General features: G+C 47.3%; 1 protein-coding gene across 27 annotated transcripts in view; it reads right to left on the reverse strand.

Moving 5' to 3' along the window:
• ank2b (ankyrin 2b, neuronal) overlaps positions 1-21084 on the reverse strand; it is a 1300297-nt gene that overhangs the window by 316648 nt on the left and 962565 nt on the right. For 23 of the 27 annotated variants that reach the window (XM_072495860.1, XM_072495869.1, XM_072495849.1 and 20 more), the window contains 2 exons: positions 7634-7819; positions 912-935 (listed from right to left, as the gene is read on the reverse strand). In XM_072495860.1, the coding sequence (XP_072351961.1) occupies positions 912-935; positions 7634-7819 (210 nt within the window). The remainder of the gene's footprint in view (positions 1-911; positions 936-7633; positions 7820-21084) is intronic. The other 4 variants (XM_072495874.1, XM_072495872.1, XM_072495870.1 and 1 more) reach the window with 1 other exon arrangement.

Consider the following 21084-nt stretch of genomic DNA (forward strand, 5'->3'; position numbering starts at 1 on the left):
TGACTTTGCTGTTGGGAGAACAATTCTGACATAAACAATGCATTGACGGAGAATCAACTGGGAAACAACACAGCTGAGTCACACAGAATATAAAAACCAATTCAATCAAGAACACTTTTATAATCCGCAGATCATCCCAGGGGGGGGTTAGCAGCAGCAGAAGGGGTGGGGGGCAGCAGCAGAAGGGGTGGGGGGCAGCAGCAGCAGAAGGGTTGGGATTTGAGCCCAGGACAATAGTCACCCAGATTACCTTTGTGAAGACAGAGGAAATGTTTTGCTCCACCTGGCCCCACAAAAATAATTTTCAAATTACCTTTCAGGCACTCTTCACCTGTACCACCTGTTAAACTGAACGGCACACTCTTTACCCAGCTGCCTCCCAAAACGGCAGTTGGGAGTCCTACATGTGTCAGATGATTCTGATCTACATGTTAAAAGGGTTAAAACTTCTTGATCCAGTGGTGGGCCAGTTTAAAAATGGAAACAGTTGAAACATCAGCCTTAAAGGGATAGTAAACTTTCCATCCTTCACATCAACCTGACCAATTTAAATTAAGCTTAAAGAGCGATGATTGGGTACTGGAATTCCAACACATAGCCCTTGAATTTCTGAGTCAGTTGTTCAGATTTCTCCCACAATGCCAGCAGGAGAGATTTTTAGAACTTATGGGAAAAGAACGTAAGTATTAACAAGAAGAAAAAGCATAAGCTCGGAGTTGCCTGCACTTCAAAGGAAGGCAAATGTGCTCAAAGGAATGATAACGCATAAAAAATATATATAAGTACCAGAAATCAGAAATTAAAAAGAGAAGATTATTTCATTTAAAAGATTTGGAAATGTAATGATATAAAAAACTACGGGTAGACTTCAAAATATAAATGAGACAATAAGAAAAGATTTGGATATATACCTCTGTAGTCCTATTCACCATCATCTAGGCCAGCGTTAATAAGAAGCAGAGAAATAAGTGTAAGCAGGAAGAAAAAGTTAAAAATTTAAGATGGAAAGCAGCATTGAAACAAAGGACTGTCTATCAGTGAAGGCATACTGTATTCTTTGTCACGGTAATCTGCACAGCAAGTCCAAGGTGTTTTGCAGAACCATAGCAGTATGATTATGTATAATTTGTATCAAATGGCATTAATAACTTGTATTTATTTAACACCTTTAGCATAGTAAGCAGAATCCTCAGCTGCAACCATGGAAAATGCGATGGTGTTTGTATAAATGCAACTTATCATCAATGTGTCTTAATTATCCAATTCATTTCACAGGTATAATATTGCAACAACATAAGAACACAAGGCCACACCCTCAACCAACCATGTAGAATTTACCTTGTTATGTTAATCTACAAAAGACACTCGATCTTCTGCGGCAGGGACTGAGCCACAGATCATAGAATCTCTACAGTGCAGAAGGAGGCCATTCGACCCTGCATCGGTCGTCTGAAAGAGTACTTCACCCAAGCTCACTCCCCCGCCCTATTCCATTAACCCCTTAATCTAACCTACACATCTATTTGAACACTAAGGAGCAATATATCACAGCCAACCCACCTAACCTGCACACCTTTGGACTGTGGGAGGAAATCGGAGTACCCGGAGGAAACCAACCTAGCACTGTGAGGCAGCAGTGCTAACCACTGTGGTCAGTTTGAAAATGATAAAAGTAGCATCAATTACTTTACTGGTTTATGAAGATCGGCACAGAAAATGTTGGGATATTAGTCTGTCTGCACAAACCACAATAACAGCTTTGACAGTTTAATGATAAACTGACCCAGCCACAGTCTCAGAAGTCTTAAACAGACATGTTCCAGAGTATTTCATCATTTTTATCTATGCTTATAACCTTCAATCCCATGCTCAATAATTTATCCAACGCTTTTCAATGGAAGCAGGGGGATGAGAGATGCAGTTAGCAGATCCTATTTTTTTTGATGATGGTAAATAAGAGGGTGATCGGTGAGATGGAATTGAAGCTGGGATGAGAGAATTTTGTAGATTAGTTAGAGGGAGTATTATAATTGTTTATCCTAAACCAAAGAGTTTCCCAAAATTTGTAGGGCTAGATTTCTACCACTGAGGCGCATAATGGAAGTCGGGATTTCCTGGCCTGGTCGAGCTGCAGTGTCCGCAAAGGCAGGATCTTCATTACATGGCATGTGGGGGTGGGGACTGGAGTCAGGCCAGTTGAGCAGGGCAAGAGGTAGAGGGCAGTCAAAGGGAATGTGTGACATTACAATTATGGACACGTGGTTTTTAAACACAAAACACTGTTTATTCCATGAACTCAACTTAACATCTTAAATAAACATTGGATCTCTTAACACCCCTTACTTCAAAGATAACTCAGAAAATATTTCAACAGTAAATAACTCCTTAAAATGTTCCTTCAAACTTACAAAAGACTTAACACCTTTAAACAAAATCACATCAGGTTAAAGGCTTTACTTTAAATCACCCAAATGATCCAGAGATGGTCTTTTATGGCAGACATCACAGCAACTCCAGCTCTTTTCAAAACTTGCAGCTCTCTGGAAACACACCACACTGCTTTTTAAACTGAAACTAAAAACCTGCCAAAATGGCTGACCTGAGCTGAGCTCCACCCACTCTCTGACATCACTGTTTTCTTAAAGGTACATTGCTTACACATCCATTTCTAAAAGGCACTCTCACATGACAGCAGTCAAAGGGCTGTCGGGTGCTGAGGCAGGCTGTTAAAAGTTCCACCTCAGTGCTTTGGGACATCACCCCAGTTAAAATAAAAATAGAAAGGTGCACAAACCCTCACCCCTCATGCCCCCCCCACATAATAATAATAATAATAATAATAATAATAATAATAATAATAATAATAATAATAATCGCTTATTGTCACAAGCAGGCTTCAATGAAGTTACTGTGAAAAGCCCCCAGTCGCCACATTCCGGCGGCGCCTGTTCGGGGAGGCTGGTACAGGAATTGAACCCGCGCTGCTGTCTTGTTCTATATTACAAGCCAGCTATTTAGCCCAGCGTGCTAAACCAGCCCCTGCCTCATGCCCCCCTCACATACCCCATGCTCCAGCCATGCTACCTCATGTCCACTATGCCTAGCAATTCCTCTCCACCCACCAATCCCCCAAGGTCCCTTCTGCCCATTATAACAAGCTATGGCACTCCACCCACCCCCATGACTCCTCAATGCTCGGCTATGGCACTTCTATGACCATTGACCCACTTTATTCTGTATAGAACTAATTAACTCTAGGACAGTAGGATGTGTCAAAAAATCTTTTAAAAGTCAGTCATTCATACTTTCCATTATCTTTTAAAAAAAAAAAGAAATTTCACTACGGGGCTATAAATATGTCAATCCTGACCCTTTAAAGTAGCAACACCAGAACTGAAAGGCCTTGAAACCACTTAACCTTGTGCAAATAAAGATTGTGAAATTGGCCGCAGAAATCAGAGAGCCAGAGCTGTCAATGGAGTAATATTTTCTTTGGAGCTATGATGTTTCAACAGGAGTATTAGATATCTGGGATCTCAGCCAAGTCTCATTAGTCTATTGCATATTTCCATTAACTCTAACAGTATGTAAGGATGCAGGTTGATGGATAGGTTGGGGCCAAGGTGCTCCACACAAGAATACACTCTACAACAGATGGTAGTAAGGGTATGAGTTATGACTATCATGTTTATCAATGATTAGTCCAAAGATGTACAGGGGTTATGAGGTTACGTGGGGTTAGGTGGGATTATGAGGTTACAGGGATAGGGCAGGGGAGTGGGCCTGGGTAGGGTGCTCTTTCAGAGGATCAGTGCAGACTCAATTTGCCAAATGGCCTCCTTCTGCACTGTAGGGATTCTATGGTCCTATGTACGAAGCTGCAAAGAAACATTATTAACCATGTCAACAAACTGTGAACAGTATTTTAAGTGGATAGCCTATTCCAGATGAAAACGTTTCTTTTAAAGAAACTATTTCAGAGCAGGAGATACACATTCATGTTCAAATTATGAAAATTAACTATCGTGCAATAGGTCTTCAAATAAATTGTAACAAGCAGAATCAATTTGTGTCTGTCCAAATGTACATTGTTATGATTTTCTTTAGATACATGGATAATTGCATTTTCTTTTCAAACATCAATCCAAATGATTCTCTGGATATAAATCTTCTACATGGAGGGAAAATTTGAGAGTGAGCTTCTTAAAGGCAAGTTACTAAAAAGGATGAGTGGAAACTAAGAAACTGTTCAGTTGTCCAACTTGAGCATGTGGGCTACAGTGAGTAGCTAAGGAAGAAAATTACAAAGAATGGGGTCATCAATAAAACAAAATAATTTGTTCTTCATCATACAATTTTTCTGTCCATGTGCATCATATGGTTAAGGGGAACATATATCCCCAGCCCCCGGGGGGGGGGGGATGAGACGATTCCTAGACCAACTGCGGTTCCCGAGGGTGGAGGAGCAAGAGGTGGCTGGTTTGGGGGCACCAATCGGGTTGGAGGAGCTGAGTAAGGGTTTGGGGAGCATGCCGGCGGGGAAGTCCCCGGGGCCGGACGGGATCCCAGTGGAGTTCTACAGAAAGTATGTGGACCTGTTGGCCCCGCTACTAGTGAGGACCTTTAACGAGACAAGAGAGGAGGGGACCCTGCCCCCGACAATGTCGGAGGCGACAATTTTCTTGATTCTGAAGCGAGACAAGGACCCACTGCAATGTGGATCGTACAGGCCGATTTCGCTCCTTAATGTGGACGCTAAGTTATTGGCAAAAGTGCTGGCCACGAGGATAGAGGACTGTGTCCCGGGGGTGATTCATGAGGACCAGACGGGATTCGTAAAGGGCAGGCAATTAAATACCAATGTGCGGTGGCTCGTAAACGTGATAATGATAACATCGGAGGAGGGAGAGGCGGAGATAGTGGCAGCCATGGACGTGGAAAAGGCCTTTGACCGAGTAGAGTGGGAGTACCTCTGGGAGGTGTTGCGTAGGTTTGGGTTCGGGGGAGGGTTTATTAGCTGGGTTAAGTTCCTTTACAGCGCCCCGGTGGCGAGTGTGGTGACGAACCGGCGGAGGTCGGAGTACTTTCGGCTGTACCGAGGAACGAGGCAGGGGTGCCCCCTGTCCCCTCTGTTGTTTGCATTGGCGATCGAACCCTTGGCCATATCACTGAGGGAGTCTAATAAATGGAGGGGGGTGGTCCGCGGGGGAGAAGAGCATCGGGTGTCGCTATACGCGGATGACCTGCTGCTGTACGTGGCGGACCCAATGGAGGGGATGGTGGAGGTCATGCAGACTCTGAGGGAGTTTGGGGAGTTCTCGGGCTATAAGCTCAATGTAGGGAAGAGTGAGCTTTTTGTACTACAGGCAGGGGACCAAGAAAGAGGGATAGGGGACCGACCGCTGAGGAGGGCGGTGGGGGTTTTTTGGTATCTGGGTATCCAGATAGCCAGGAGTTGGGGGGCCCTACACAAATTGAATCTGACGAGGTTGGTGGACCAAATGGAGGTGGACTTCAAAAGATGGGACATGTTGCCGCTCTCGTTGGCGGGTAGAGTGCAGTCGGTCAAAATGGTGGTCCTTCCGAGGTTTTTGTTTGTGTTTCAGTGCCTTCCCATCGTGATCACCAAGGGCTTTTTCAAGAGAGTAGGTAGGAGTATTATGGAGTTTGTGAGGGCGAATAAGACCCCGAGGGTAAGGAGAGGGTTCCTGGAACGCAGTAGAGACCGAGGGGGGCTGGCGCTGCCAAACCTAGGGAGCTACTACTGGGCAGCAAATGTGGCGATGATCAGCAAGTGGGTTATGGAGGGAGGGGGGGAGGCATGGAAGAGGATGGAGATGGCGTCCTGTAAAGGAACGAGCTTGGGGGCGTTGGTGACGGCACCGCTGCCGCTCTCGCCATCAAAGTAGACCACAAGCCCGGTGGTGGCGGCAACGTTAAGGATCTGGGGCCAGTGGAGACGGCACAGGGGTGCAGTGGGAGCCTCAGTGTGGTCCCCGATCAGGGGTAACCACTTGCCTGTTCCGGGGAAGATAGACGGGGGGTTCCAAGGCTGGCATCGGGCGGGGATTAGAAGAATGGGGGACCTGTTCATTGACGGGACATTTGCGAGCCTAGGGGCACTGGAGGACAAGTTTGAGTTACCCCCGGGAAATACATTTAGATATATGCAGGTGAGGGCTTTTGTGAGGCGACAGGTCAGGGAATTCCCGTTGCTCCCGGCACAAGAAATTCAAGACAGGGTGATCTCGGGTGTATGGGTCGGGGAGGGCAAGGTTTCGGCAATACACCAAGAGATGAAAGAAGAGGGGGAACCCCTAGCAGAAGAGTTGAAGGGTAAATGGGAGGATGAGTTGGGGGAGGAGATCGAGGAAGGTTTGTAGGCTGATGCCCTGGGTAGGGTTAATTCCTCCTCCTCATGTGCCAGGCTCAGCCTAATACAATTTAAGGTGGTTCGCAGAGCGCACTTGACGGGGGCGAGGTTGAGTAGGTTCTTTGGGGTAGAGGACAGATGTGGAAGGTGTTCAGGGAGTCCGGCGAACCATGTCCACATGTTTTGGTCATGCCCGGCACTGGAGGGGTTCTGGAGAGGAGTGGCGGGAGCAATATTTCAGGTGGTGAAAGTCCGGGTCAAGCCAAGCTGGAGGCTAGCAATATTCGGAGGAGTGGATGAGCCTGGAGTGCAGGAGGCGAAAGAGGCCGGCATTCTGGCCTTTGCGTCCCTAGTAGCCCGGCGAAGAATCTTGCTAATGTGGAAGGAGGCGAAGCCCCCCAGCGTGGAGGCCTGGATAAACAACATGGCTGGGTTCATAAAGCTGGAGGGGCGGGGGGGAGAAGAGAGATTGTTGGAGGGGATGGATGGGCAAGAGATAACATGGAGGGTGGGGGAAACTGGCACGTGCGGGCGAGAGTCAGTGTATAAAGCTATGTAAATATACCATTTTGCCATGTATATGTCTTGCTCAGTGTGATTTTGTGTTATTTTGTTACGGGGGAAGGGGGGGGGGGGGGGTTATTGTTTGTAAGGGGAAAAAATTGTGTTGTTAAAAAACTTTAATAAATATTTTTTTTTTTTAAAAGGGGAACACATATCAACATCTTAAATAAACCAAAGAAATCGGGAGTGAACGCAGGTGGGGAGGCATTCGTTCTGGTTTTTTTACCTGTGAAATAGGGAAGCAAGCGACCTGCTGGAAAAAAGGTTAAAGACACTCAATCTCACCCCCTGCCTCGGAAAGGCAGCCAGCATAATTAAGGACCCCACGCACCCCGGACATACTCTCTTCCACCTTCTTCCGTCAGGAAAAAGATACCAAAGTTTGAGGTCACGTACCAACCGACTCAAGAACAGCTTCTTCCCTACTGCCATCAGACTTTTGAATGGACCTACCTGGTATTATGTTGACCTTTTCTCCACACCTTGCTATAACTGTAACATTATATTCTGCAGTCTCTCCTTCCTTCCCTATGTACGGTATGCATTGTTTGTACAGCATGCAAGAAACAATACTTTTCACTGTGTACTAATACATGTGACAATAATAAATCAAATCAAATCAAAAGTGACATGAGGCTATGCAAGTTCATACTACACGGTTATAAGCAGTCGAATACAATGCATGGATTGCCCTACCTTGGACTGCACATCAGCATTGTGATCATTCTGTAGTAGCAGTGCCGCAGACTTGGTATCATCTTTCCTGGCAGCAATGTGCAGGGCCGGTAGCCGCACCTTTCCCTTGGTGTCATTCTCCAGTAAGATGGCAACTACTTGGTTGTGCCCCTGTTGCAGTGCAACAGCTAGAGGAGTGAACCCATCCTGACAATGCAGAAACAAGAACTTTACTAAACAGAAGATTGCTTTGACTTGGTTACTTGAAACTTAGGCAGTAGATTTAACAGGGCAACCACAAAACACAAATAATAACTTGCTTTATACACCCCTTTTAACTTAGTAAATGACCCCAAATGCTTCACCAGAGAAGAAACATGGGATAGTAACAAGAATGTTCAGTGAATTGACTGACAGTTTTGAGGAGGGTTTTGAAGACATGAAGAGAATCAGCAAGGTGAACAGATTCCAATGAGTAGAGTGAGCTCTCCCACTAATGGAGAAGCGGGGGGAGGAAGACTGCATGAGATGTATGGATCAGAAGACTGAATGAGAAGTAGGGCTGAAGGACATCCGGAGAGAGAGGGATATGACTCAGGAGAGGCTAGAAAAGAAGGATCAGAGTTTTGAAGTTAATGTGTTGGGAAGTGGCTAACCAATGGAGGTTGGCAAGAACAGGAGTGATGAATGTGTGAAACTTAACGGCTGGTATTTTCCGGCCATTCACGCTGGTGGATCTTCAGGTCCCGCCGATGGTGCAGCCTGCTGCGTGTTTCCCAGCGGTGAGGGGTGCATTCAGTGGGGAAACACCTCTGAAAACAGAAGAACCAGAAGGCCACATCGCTGGCCAATGGTGGCCCATTTCTACCGCCGTGAAGCACGCAGTGTGTTGCGCTGAAAATCCTGCCCATGTGGCACAGAACATGAGCCAGAAATGTTATCGTTGGGCTTTATGATGAGTGGACTGTTGGAGGTCAGTGCGAAAAGTATTTCAGAAGTCAAGCATGGAGGTAACAATAACATTGCTAAAAGCTTCTGAAGTGCAATGGAAAGGCAAATTGAACAGGCTGCTTATTGCATGGCCAATTCACCATCACTGTCATCGTTGAATTTTACCCTGGACATTTCTACTTATTATTATATTATAAATTATAACAATAATACTCAGTTGTGTCTGTCTTGAATGTTTTGATGCGTCAGTTTAAAGGGCCCATTTGCTGGCGGGTTTATTTGGTGGGCAATGCCTGGTGCACACAGAGGCAGATGAGGGACATAGAGGACGGGAGCAGCGAAACACATGCGGCTGCCAATGGTTAATGACTGTGGTGTGGTGAAGGCTTGGTGGAGAACAAAATCAGTGGAGCCTAACAACAAAATTACCCTGACTGGAGAGATTAACGCTGTGAGGATTGGGATGGGTGGGGCATGACATGGGAAAGTGATGCCTTGGAAGAGATGGAAAGAATGTGATAGGACAGGCACGAGGAAGATGAAATGACATGAGATGGAGATGGCAGTATTGGTTTAAGTGTAGTAAAATGGCGGGATAATTATTTAATGCAACCTATTATTTAAAGCTCAATTATTTAAAAACTATACTTAAAAACTCTATTATTTAAAAGGAACAGATTTTTCTCCTTGGTGGAGGGGTCAATGACCAGGGGACATAGATTTAAGGTAAGGGGCAGGAGGCTTAGAGGGGATGTGAGGACAAAACTTTTTTACTCAGAGGGTGGTTGGAATTTGGAATTCACTGCCTGAAAGGGTGGTGGAAGCAGAGACCCTCATAACATTTAACAGGTATTTAGATGTGCACTTGCAATCCCAAGGCATATAAGGCCATGGGCCAAGTGCTGGAAAATGTGAATAGAATGGTTAGGTGGTTGTTTTTGACTGGCACAGATGCAATGGGCCGATGGACCTTTCTGTCCTGTTTGATTTTATGACTTTTCTTTGAGCTAAGAATGAAGATTCACTAAATTTGAATGATAAACGTTTTAGGAAAGCTTTGAGATGAGTTATAATATTGCACCATCTTTATTCTGTAGAAGAATATGATAACAGTCCATAACCCTCGGAGTTTCTACACAGTCTAACCCAATGAGTACGCCACTGTACAAATTTAGATTCAAGGAAGCAACAGTTATACAGTTGTTACATAATGTGAATGCTAAAAAAGGACTTTGTCATGTAGCAGGTTCATTAATTAGGAAGCAGTTTCCTTCAAATGATACATGTTGATATTATAACCCGCAGATTTGAAGAAAATGAGTGTTTATTTATCAAATAATATTGAGCCCATCACATGTAAATCTGCCTTCTTGGCTCATAAGAAACCAGTTCCTAATTAGATTTTCATATTCTATGACTAAATGGGTCACAAGGATAGACTTTTGGCAAAGTTGATATTTCTGTTCCTGGGCCCATCTTTACACACAACTGGCTTAATGTAGCTTTTTCCAGAGTGAGATATTTTGATCCTGTCAAGGGTTTTGGTGAAAAAATAACTAGAAGTAGTGTATTTAAAGAAGTAACAATGTAATAAAGATAGTAATTTAATTATGAATATTTTGCAGGTCTGTGCTAGTCTTATTATATGAGGTTACTAATTATATCTACTTGTCATCCTTTGAAAATATTTAATGCTACTATTGAAACACAACATAAATTCTTCTGTTCCAAATTTTCAAGTATTTCTTCATTGTCATTTTTCTTCATGCCAAGGTGTTATAACCTGCCTGCTTACCACTGGCTGGGGACTAATGGCAATCCCACAATCATTTTGGAGTATGTGCTTCCCCAATGAGGGGGGGGGGGGGGCGGAGAAATCATTAGCAGATTCCCTGCATAAATAAAGCTGGCCAGTTTGGAACCAGCAAGAGAGAGGAGTGAGCAGCTGCAGTTGTATATATATATATGTTATTGTAAATAAATGTTATTTCTTTTTATCCTTCAACTCGTGCTGGATTCTTCGTGGCCCTCACAAAACTGGCGAAGAAGGTTAAAGTGGACAGCTGTCTAAACTGCTGAAGCCATCTCCCTGGATTTTTGGTGGATACAGGTTGGAAGTTTTGTTTCTGTTACACCATGCCTATGTAAGGACGGTTGGATGTCATTGATGCTGCGCTGAAAAGTTGGAACCAGTATGCACAACGGATGCGTAACTATTTCCGGGCAAACATCACCGAAAATGAGCGGCAGGTGGTCATTTTGCTCACCGCCTGTGGCCCGCATGCGTTTGGGGTGATTAGGAGCCTTACGTACGCAGCTGCGCCGGAAACTACGACGTTTGATGAAGTTGTGACCTTAGTGGGGAAACATTTTAACCCAACCCCGTCCTTGATAGTCCAGTGTTACCAGTTTAATACCACTGAGAGGAACGCAGGTGATCCCTTGCAGAGTTTCTAAGCAGGCTGTGCAGGATTGCGGAGTACTGTGACTATGGGGAGACCTTGTCAGAAATGTTACGCAACCGTTTGGTTTGCGGAATTACAACGCAGCCACCCAGAGAAAAGTTGTTAGCCGAGCCAACGTTGACTTTTCAACAGGCCATTCAAATAGTATTGTCCCGAGAGAGCGCAGAACGGGGAGTGCAGGAGCTTCAGGGAATGGAGGTGCACACCTCGGGGCGCAACCCCTCCAAAAGCATCTCCCCGCACCTCTGTGGTACCTTGGGCGAGGCGACGTCTGAATCGACGCCAGTGGCCGTTGGACGTTCCTCCCCGAAGGGAGCCTTCTCCAGAACCAATGGATGAGGAGCCATATCAGTGTCGGACTTGTAGGCGCCGACCCCGTCGCAGACGCCGGTCCTGGGGGCTACAGAGGCGCCGTTGTTCCAATAGAAACTGGGACCAGCCCAGGGGACGTGCCATCCATTTGGATGAATCTGCGGTGACTACTCCCGAGGACGTGGAGACGGAGGCCAACTGCCTGCAGCTGCATTGTGTCACAGATCCCCATGTGGCTCCCATTAAGGTGACAGTGAGGGTCAATGGTCACCCGCTTGAGATGGAGTTGGACACTGGCGCAGCGGTCTCCGTGATCGCCCAGAGGACATTCGACTGCATCAAGCAGGGTTACAGACCCTTACATTAACCGACACACAGGCCAGATTGGCCACCTACACGGGGGAAACCAGTGGACATTGCTGGAACTACGATGACCCCTGTTGTTGATGGACGCCAGGAGGGGCGTTTCCCACTTATTGTGATGCGCGGCCACGGACCCAGCCTGTTGGGTCGGGACTGGTTGCGCCATTTGCGGCTGCAGTGGCAGCACATCCTCCAAACAGGTTCTGGAGGGTTGACGAAGGTACACGGAGAGTACTTAGATTTATTCCAGCCTGGTTTGGGGAAAATAAAAGGGTCCGGAGCCCGTATCCAAGTCGAACCAGGAGCCACGCCGCGCTATTTCCGGGCACGCCCGGTGCCTTACGCCTTGTTCGAGAAGGTAGAAGGGGTGCTCACTCGTTTGGAGTCCTTGGGTACTATCAGGCCCATCCATTTCGCTGACTGGGCAACACCAGTTGTACCTGTAATGAAGCCAGATGCCACAGTTTGCTGGTGCGGTGACTATAAACATACAGTGAATACAGCTTCCCGGCTCGACTGATATCCAATGCCTCGCATAGAGGATCTCTACTCGAAGCTTGCAGGCCGACTCTCATTCACGAAATTAGGTATGAGTCACGCCTACCTACATTTGGAGCTGGACCCTGCCTCCCGGCCATATGCAACTATTAATTCTCACCGGGGCCTGTATGAAAATGCACGGTTGCCCTTTGGGGTATCCTCTACCTGCGCTATTTTTCAACGCGTTGCGGAGGGCATCTTGAGAGGTTTACCGCGTGTCGCTGTCTACTTAGACGATGGTTTGATTACAGGGACATCGGAGCAGGAACATTTGGAAAATTTGGAGGCTGTCCTTAGACGCTCTTCAGAGGCTGGAGTCCGTTTACGTCGCACAAAGTGCATCTTTCAGGCGAAGGAAGTAGTACCTGGGTTATCGGGTGGACCGTGAAGGTTTGTACCCCGTCGCAGAGAAGGTGCGTGCAATTCAACAGGCTCCCGCCCCGACTGACACTTCGCATCTTCGTTCTTTTCACCGCCTCGTAAACTATTACGGGAGGTTCCTCCCCAATCTGGTAACTATGGTGGCCCTGTTGTACCTTCTGCTAAAGAAGAATCACACCTGGGTTTGGGGTCAGCCGCAAGAAACCGCTTTCCGGCGGGTAAAACAACAATTGTTGTCGTCTGGGTTACTAACCCACTATGATTCTGGAAAGCCTTTGCTCATCACGTGTGATGCATCCCCGCATGGTATTGGGGCCGTCCTGTCCCACAAGATGGAGAATGGGGCCGAGCGGCCGATAGCTTTCGCTTATCGCACATTGACTGCAGCAGAGAAAAAGTACGCGCAGATCGAGAAGGAGGGCCTGGCGGTGGTCTTTGCGGTGAAACGCTTCCACCAGTATGTGTATGGCTGCCACTTCACAATCGTAACTGATCATAAGCCTCTGCTGGGACTTTTCCGAGAGGATAAGCCAATACCGCCCATTGCTTCCGCAAAGATTCAGCCCTGGGCTTTGTTGCTTGCTGCCTATGAGTATTCTCTGGAGCACAAACCAGGAACCCAGACAGCGAATGCCAATGAACTGAGCTGATTGCCTTTCTCGACCGGCCCCATGTCGACCCCCACGACCGGTGAGGTTGTAGCAACCCTAAATTTTATGGACTCCTTGCCTGCCATGGCATCACAGAACTGTGAGTGGACCCAGACGGAGCCAGTCCTGTCAAAGGTTCGGCAAATAGTCCTGTATGGTAGGCAGCATCGACAGCTCCTAGGCGAGTTGCGGGCATTTTCCTCCAAGCTGTCAGAATTCAGCGTGGAAGACGGTATCATCTTGTGGGGGACGCGTGTGATTGTCCCAGAAAAAGGACAGGAGCTGATACTAAGGGACTTGCACAATGGGCATCCAGGTGTGACCAAAATGAAAATGTTGGCCCGGAGTTATGTCTGGTGGCCAGGCCTCGACACCGACATTGAGAAGGTGGCCCAAAACTGCTCCATTTGCCAGGAGCATCAGAAGCTTCCGCCGGCCTGCGCCCCTACATCACTGGGAATGGCCAGGGCGACCTTGGGCACGCTTGCATGCAGATTTCGCAGGCCCTTTTCAAGGATCCATGTTCCTTCTATTAATCGATGCTCAGTCTAAATGGTTAGAGGTGCATAAGATGGTAGGCACAACATCCTGCACAACAATCGAGAAGATGCGTTTGGCCTCCCCGAGGTGCTGGTCACGGACAACAGCAGTCCATTCATAAGTGAGGAGTTTGCGAGGTTCATGAAGATGAACAGCATACGCCATATCCGTACCATCCGGCTTTCAATGGGTTGGCAGAGCGCGCAGTGCAGACATTCAAACGAAGCCTAAAGAAGCAGTCTTCTGGGTCTATGGACACGAGACTGGCTCGTTTTTTCATACAGGACCACTCCACATGCGGTGACTGGGGTAGCTCCCGCGGAACTCCTAATGGGCCGGAGCCTTCGCACCCGCCTTAGCATGGTTTTCCCGGACATTGCCGCAAAAGTACGCCGCACTCAAGAACGGCAGGGACATGGTTTTTCTCGGCATCGGCCGATTCAGCAGTTTGCGCCTGGTGACCCAGTGTTCGTTCGAAATTTTGCTGGTGGTGTCCAGTGGTTCCCAGGCGTTATCTCTTATCAGGTGCAAGCCCAGGGTCGTCTCCAGCGCAAGCAGGTAGACCACGTTTGGTCCAGAAGACCATCTCTTCCAAAGATTCCCCTCCCCCGGAGCACATTTCTTCAGCCACAGAGACCAGACACAGTGGAGAGTATTCCCCACAATCTTCCTCTGGTGCCGCACTGAAAGCCTGCGCAGGTCGTTGCAGAACCGCGTGGAGATAGAGACGCCGAGATGACGGAGGCAGCGGACTCTGACTCCGAGATGGAGACACAGGACGCCTCAGAGGGTGAGTCCTCGGGCCCACGGTCCGTGGATGTACAACCATTACGACATTCATCACAGAAGCGCCATTCTACAACTCGTTCCACGCCGCCCGACCCAGCACCTCGTGCATATGGTGTCCGGCCTGCGACTAAACGAGTCCGACACCCTCCTTCGCCAGGGTCTTCGGTGGATTCCTTGGATGGGGGGAGGGATGTTATAACCTGCCTGTTTACCACTGGCTGGGGACTAATCGCAATCCCACAATCCTTTGGGGTGAGGTACCCCAATGAGGAGGTGGAGAAATCATTAGCAGATTCCCTGCATAAATAAAGCTGGCCAGTTTAGAGCCAGCTAGAGAGAGGAGTGAGCAGCAAGGGAATTGCTGCTGTTGTGTGTGTATATATATATATATATACATATATATATATATGTTATTTCTTTTTATCCTTCAACTCGTGCTGGATTCTTTGTGGCCCTCACAAAACATGGGTACTGTTTTAGCTCAATGGGCTAGACAGCTGGTTTGAGATGCAGAACAAAACCAGCAGCACGGGTTCAATTCCCATAACGGCTGAGGTTATTCATGTAGTCTCAACTTTGTCCCTCGCCTGAGGTGTGGTGATCCTCGGGTAAATAAATTTTAACATTTTAAAATATATTTTATTGCAAATATGTATCAAAAAAGGTTACAGCGAATAAACACCCCGGGAAACATATGAACAGAACTCCAGGGGTAGAAAATCCTGGCCACTGTATTCATTCGCTTTTTTTGTGGTCTTAGAATCATAGAATTTACAGTGCAGAAGGAGGCCTTTTGGTCCATCAAGTCTGCACCGGCCCTTGGAAAGAGCACCCTACCTGAGCCCACACCTCCACCCTATCCCCATAACCCTGTAACCCAGTGACCCCCACCTAAGGGCACTAAGGGCAACTTAGCATGGCCAATCCACCTAACCTGCACACCTTTGGACTGTGGGAGGAAACAGGAGCACCCAGAGGAATTCCACGCAGATAGGGAGATCATGCAGACTCTGCACAGTGACCCAAGCTGGGAATCGAACCTGGGACCCCTGGAGCGGTGTGAAGCAACTGTGATAACCACTGTGCTACCGTGCCCCCCCTTATTCACTTAAAGTACATTTTTTATTATTTTGTGACCGTAAACTTCCTAACATATCTATTGCTGATGAATAATATTGAGCCGATCACATGTAAACCTGCCGTTTCAACTCATGAGAAAAGAGTTCCTATTTACACTTTCATATTCTATGACTATAAACCAGGCACAAGGTCAGGCAACATTTGTATTTATATTCCTAGGCATGAATTAATTCATCAGTGTCACACAACCTTCCCTATTCAAATGATAATTATTTAGTGTATATTTTTTTAAACCAAAATGTAACCCCTTACATTTAATGATATTGATTTTCATCTGCCCCCTTTTTGCCCATTTCACCCTATTATTACTGTATTTTTTTGAAATTATCTCCTTGTACTCTATCCTTGCTTTCCTTATGTTTTCTAATTTCACACCTGTTCTTATTTTTTGCCTTTTGTTGTAATTATAGGTCCCACATGCCCTCATTTGTAATGTTATTTTGTTTTCCACCTCTTTATTTATACAGAGCATTATTAAATTTGAAGTAGTCACAGTTTCAATAATATTGTGATCGTGAAACATTGTTACTTCCTTTCTATTAGTCCATTGCAGATCAATATCCATATTTCTCTTTTCGCCTAAGCATAACTCATTCACTTTTCATCTTTCTAAAATCGATTGTTTTGCAATATTTTACACCTTTCCATTAGGACCTTATTCATGGAGGTTACTCTCCTGGTGCTCCAACACATATATCTAATCCTTTTGACAGCTTAGTGGGTCAATGCATCAAATACGCAATCGGGGTTCCTGTTTCTGATTGCTACCAAGTGGGCTAGTACAGAATGTGCTCATGTGAAAATTAGGTGAGGACAGCAGCATTTGACCTCAAAACTAATCGTTTTTTTTGATGTAGAGGTTCACACATGAAAAATTATCATTTGGGTTAGGTAGTAGCAGGCAGCCAACAACCATGAAACTGTTCCCGAGTGTGAACCAATGCCTTGAAGAGAGAAAATAATGGGGGCAAAATTCATTTGAAAACTCTTTCTATCCCAAGGCTCTTGAAGTTTTGGCAGGTTGTTTGCAACAAATAATGATCAACTCAGTTGACCATTTATGAGAACACCAAAGACAATTAAAGAACACTATGATCAAATGCTTTATGACACAGGTTACAGTCATAAAACATGGTCAAGTTACGCTTCGATTTTATGAAAGGCAGCAATCTCTTCCTGTTCACAACAATACTGTATTGTTATAAAGCAGCAATTAAATCATAGATAATTCAATTAAATACAGTTGTGCTGATAAAAATAACTATCACCATTGTCATATAAATGTTTTAGAGGCTTTAAAATCATCTGTTTTCTAAGCAATTAAAAATTTCCAAAGTAATCACTAGGTTCTTTCTGGGCACCTTTTAAACAAATTTAACACTGCACGAGACTTAGGCTCCATTTATCAAACCTACGAGGTGCGAGATTGTCTCCTCTAAGAGTCCCATCCACAACACATCTCTCTGGAATAAGATGGAGCCCTGGTTCGGAATCTATATTACAGCTTCAGCATTGCTACAACCTGGAAACCACTTCAGAGATGTTAAAATGATACGACATGACATATAATGCTTTGCAGTTTGATTCACCACCTTGCTCAGTCCACGTCATTACCCGAGCTACTGAGCAAAATTCTCTATTTGGAGGACGAAGGGCGTAATTCTCCGGAAAGATTTCTAAGTGTTGTAGAGAGCGGGAACGCTCAGCCTAGCGACGTCGGCAACACTATTCAAAATATAATCCAGTCACTGGTGGAGATGCAGATACAGGAGGAGGTGTCAGCAACTTTCCAGCACCTGCAGGTGCAGTTGGAGGAGTCTAAACGCTTTCAGGTGCAGGAGATTGTTCTGACAATGCGTGGTACCCAGGCAGGTGGCATCCGCAGTAGAAGCCCTGTTTCTGAGGCCCAGAACAAGGGAGCTCAGTCACAGGCAGCCATGTTCCGGGCTCACATGGACATTGCTGCAGTGCTCCAGAGCTTGATCCAGTCACAAAGCGTCATGGCTGAGGGCGTCAAGAGAATTAGCCGAGCGCTGACTGCGCGAGTCACAGATGGACGTGGGCGGCATGATGACACAGTGCTTAGCACTGCTACTTCACAGCTCCAGGGACTCGGGCTCAAGTCTGACCTCGGGTGACTGTGGAGTTTGCACATTCTCTCATGTCTGCTTGGGTTTCTTCCCAGTGTCCAAAGATTTGCATGTTCGGTGGATTGGCCATGGTAAATTACCATTTAGTACCCAAAAGGTTATGTGGGGTTACTGGGTTACGGGGATAGGGTGGAGATGTGAGCTTAGGTAGGGTGTTCTTTCCAAGGGCCGGTGCAGACTCGATGGGCTGAATGACCTCCTCTGAACTGTCGGGTCTCTTTGACCAAGGCGCAAAGGGACATGACCAAGACACAGAGGAACGTGACCAAATCTCTGTGCTTCATGGTTGAGGGCATGGAGACCCTGGTTAAGACGAGAGCGGGCCTCCAGGACTGGCACCACTAGGTGACATTGGAGCCTCGGGAGCTCACTCTGACCTCACCTGGATCCCAGGGAGTAGCCCGGGGACCATGGAGCACTCGAAGGGAGAATTAAGTAATGCGGCCCATACTGGTGCCTCCTGCAGAGGTGGTGCTGGAATGCCTCAGCGCTTCTGAATCCCCTCCCCCACCTGACATTGGCACATCTGATGGGAAGAGGGAAGATTAGGGTGGCACATAGTCACCTGTGACACCCAAAATTTGGCCGTGCCCATCCAGTCCAGGTCCTCCAGGGGACGGCCACCAAAGGGATCTCAGGTCAAAGGGTGAGATATGCAACAGGCCGCCTCCACATCTGATGTGCTGTCTGGGGTCACACTGCACCCCTGACCTCATCAGTGAGTGGTACCAGGCTTGTGATGTGGGGAGCCTCTATCCTCACCGACCCCTGTCAACAGGGGTACCAATGGCTACTGCAAACCATGTCAATTGTAGACTCTGCGGCCCATGCCCGGTCTTCCCAGTGGGGTCACTGTGGGTGTCTTCATTGAGTGGCCGGTGTGTTATCCTGCCAGCATGGTGGCACCTGGTTGTGCAGTGGAGGGTCACGGTGTGCCACCAATCGCCTCCATGCTTAAAGGCTTATTTGTGGTCAGGTTCTACAGATGAGGGTGAGGCAGGGAATTGTGCATCTGCTGGGAGCATGGCTGCAGTGTGATGTGGGTCCTAGGTGTGACACACAGGTTCTGACAACCTGACAGGGGACAGGATGGATGGGTGCAGGGGCACGGTGGGCAGGCAGTGCTTGGATGCAGCTGGTGTTCCTGCAGAGTGGACTAGCTGATAGCATAACTGTTGAGGGGCAGTGTGCCAGGGAGGGTGCCAAAGGCCACGGTGCATGGCTCTTTTGTTTGGGATGAGCTCTGCTATTCCCCTGCTTCCCCTGCATTGGGGCTGTGCTTCTGATGAGTGGCAGCACCTGATTGAGCTTGGCCACGCCCAACCGTCGATTTCGGCGGGAGAACAGCTGGTGAGTCAGTTTCAGCGGGAGCAGTGCGGAAGTGGCTGCTGGGAGGTAAGTCTGTCCTTTAAAAGCACTTGTCTTTGCAGGGGCAGGCCAGTCGATTTCGGCAGGAGTGGAGCTGGCTGGTTAGTCAATTTCAGCAGGAGCTGAGAATTTTTTTTTTTTAAACTAGTGTTTTAGGCGGGAACAGGAAGTCGACCCGCGGACGTCTGGGAAGACCCTCACCAATAAATTCTGGTGGAGAGGAAACCCTAGACACTACACGTGTAGTGTCTCCCACCCGCCCTCCTCCTCTAACCTAATAATAAAACCCATTGGTCTGAGGTAAGTACCATATTTTATTATATTATTATTATTTTTGATAAAAAATTTAATTTAGTTGTTAGCCAGATCTTGGTAGAAAGTTAGAGGAATGGCAGGGAAGGGAGTGCAATGTTCCTCCTGCAGGATGTTTGAGGTGAGGGATGCAGTTAGTGTCCCTGCTGATTTTACCTGCAGGAAGTGCTGCCAACTCCAGCTCCTCCAAGACCGAGTTAGGGAACTGGAGCTGGAGTTGGAAGAACTTCGGATCATTCGGGAGGCAGAAGTGGTCATAGATAGCAGCTTCAGGGAATTAGTTTCACCAAAGATTGGAGATAGGTGGGTAACTGTAAGAGGGACTGGGAAAAAGCAGTCAGTGCAGGGATCCCCTGCGGTCGTTCCCCTGAGAAACAAGTATACCGCTTTGGATACTTGTGGGGGGGGGGGGGACTTACCAGGGGTAAGCCATGGGGTACGGGCCTCTGGCACTGAGTCTGTCCCTGTTGCTCAGAAGGGAAGGGGGGAGAGGAGCAGAGCATTAGTAATTGGGGACGCTATAGTCAGGGGCACAGATAGGAGATTTTGTGGGAGCGTGAGAGACTCACGTTTGGTATGTTGCCTCCCAGGTGCAAGGGTACGTGATGTCTCGGATCGTGTTTTCCGGATCCTTAGGGGGGAGGGGGAGCAGCCCCAAGTCGTGGTCCACATTGGCACTAACGACATAGGTAGGAAAGGGGACAAGGATGTCAGGCAGGCTTTCAGGGAGCTAGGATGGAAGCTCAGAACTAAAACAAACAGAGTTGTTATCTCTGGGTTGTTGCCCGTGCCACGTGATAGTGAGATGAGGAATAGGGAGAGAGAGCATTTAAACACGTGGCTACAGGGATGGTGCAGGCGGGAGGGATTCAGATTTCTGGATAACTGGGGCTCTTTCTGGGGAAGGTGGGACCTCTACAGACAGGATGGTCTACATCTGAACCTGAGGGGCACAAATATCCTGGGGGGAGATTTGTTAGTGCTCTTTGGGGGGGTTTAAACTAATGCAGCAGGGGCATGGGAACCTGGATTGTAGTTTTAGCGTAAGGGAGAATGAGAGTATAGAGGTCAGGAGCACAGATTTGACGTCGCAAGAGGGGGCCAGTGTTCAGGTAGGTGGTTTGAAGTGTGTCTACTTCAATGCCAGGAGTATACGAAACAAGGTAGGGGAACTGGCAGCATGGGTTGGTACCTGGGACTTCGATGTTGTGGCCATTTCGGAGACATGGATAGAGCAGGGACAGGAATGGATGTTGCAGGTTCCGGGGTTTAGGTGTTTTAGTAAGCTCAGAGAAGGAGGCAAAAGAGGGGGAGGTGTGGCGCTGCTAGTCAAGAGCAGTATTACGGTGGCGGAGAGGATGCTAGATGGGGACTCTTCTTCCGAGGTAGTATGGGCTGAAGTTAGAAACAGGAAAGGAGAGGTCACCCTGTTGGGAGTTTTTTATAGGCCTCCTAATAGTTCTAGGGATGTAGAGGAAAGGATGGCGAAGATGATTCTGGATAAGAGCGAA

This window comes from Scyliorhinus torazame, chromosome 3 (assembly GCF_047496885.1).
Source record: "Scyliorhinus torazame isolate Kashiwa2021f chromosome 3, sScyTor2.1, whole genome shotgun sequence".
Lineage (NCBI taxonomy): Eukaryota > Metazoa > Chordata > Chondrichthyes > Carcharhiniformes > Scyliorhinidae > Scyliorhinus > Scyliorhinus torazame.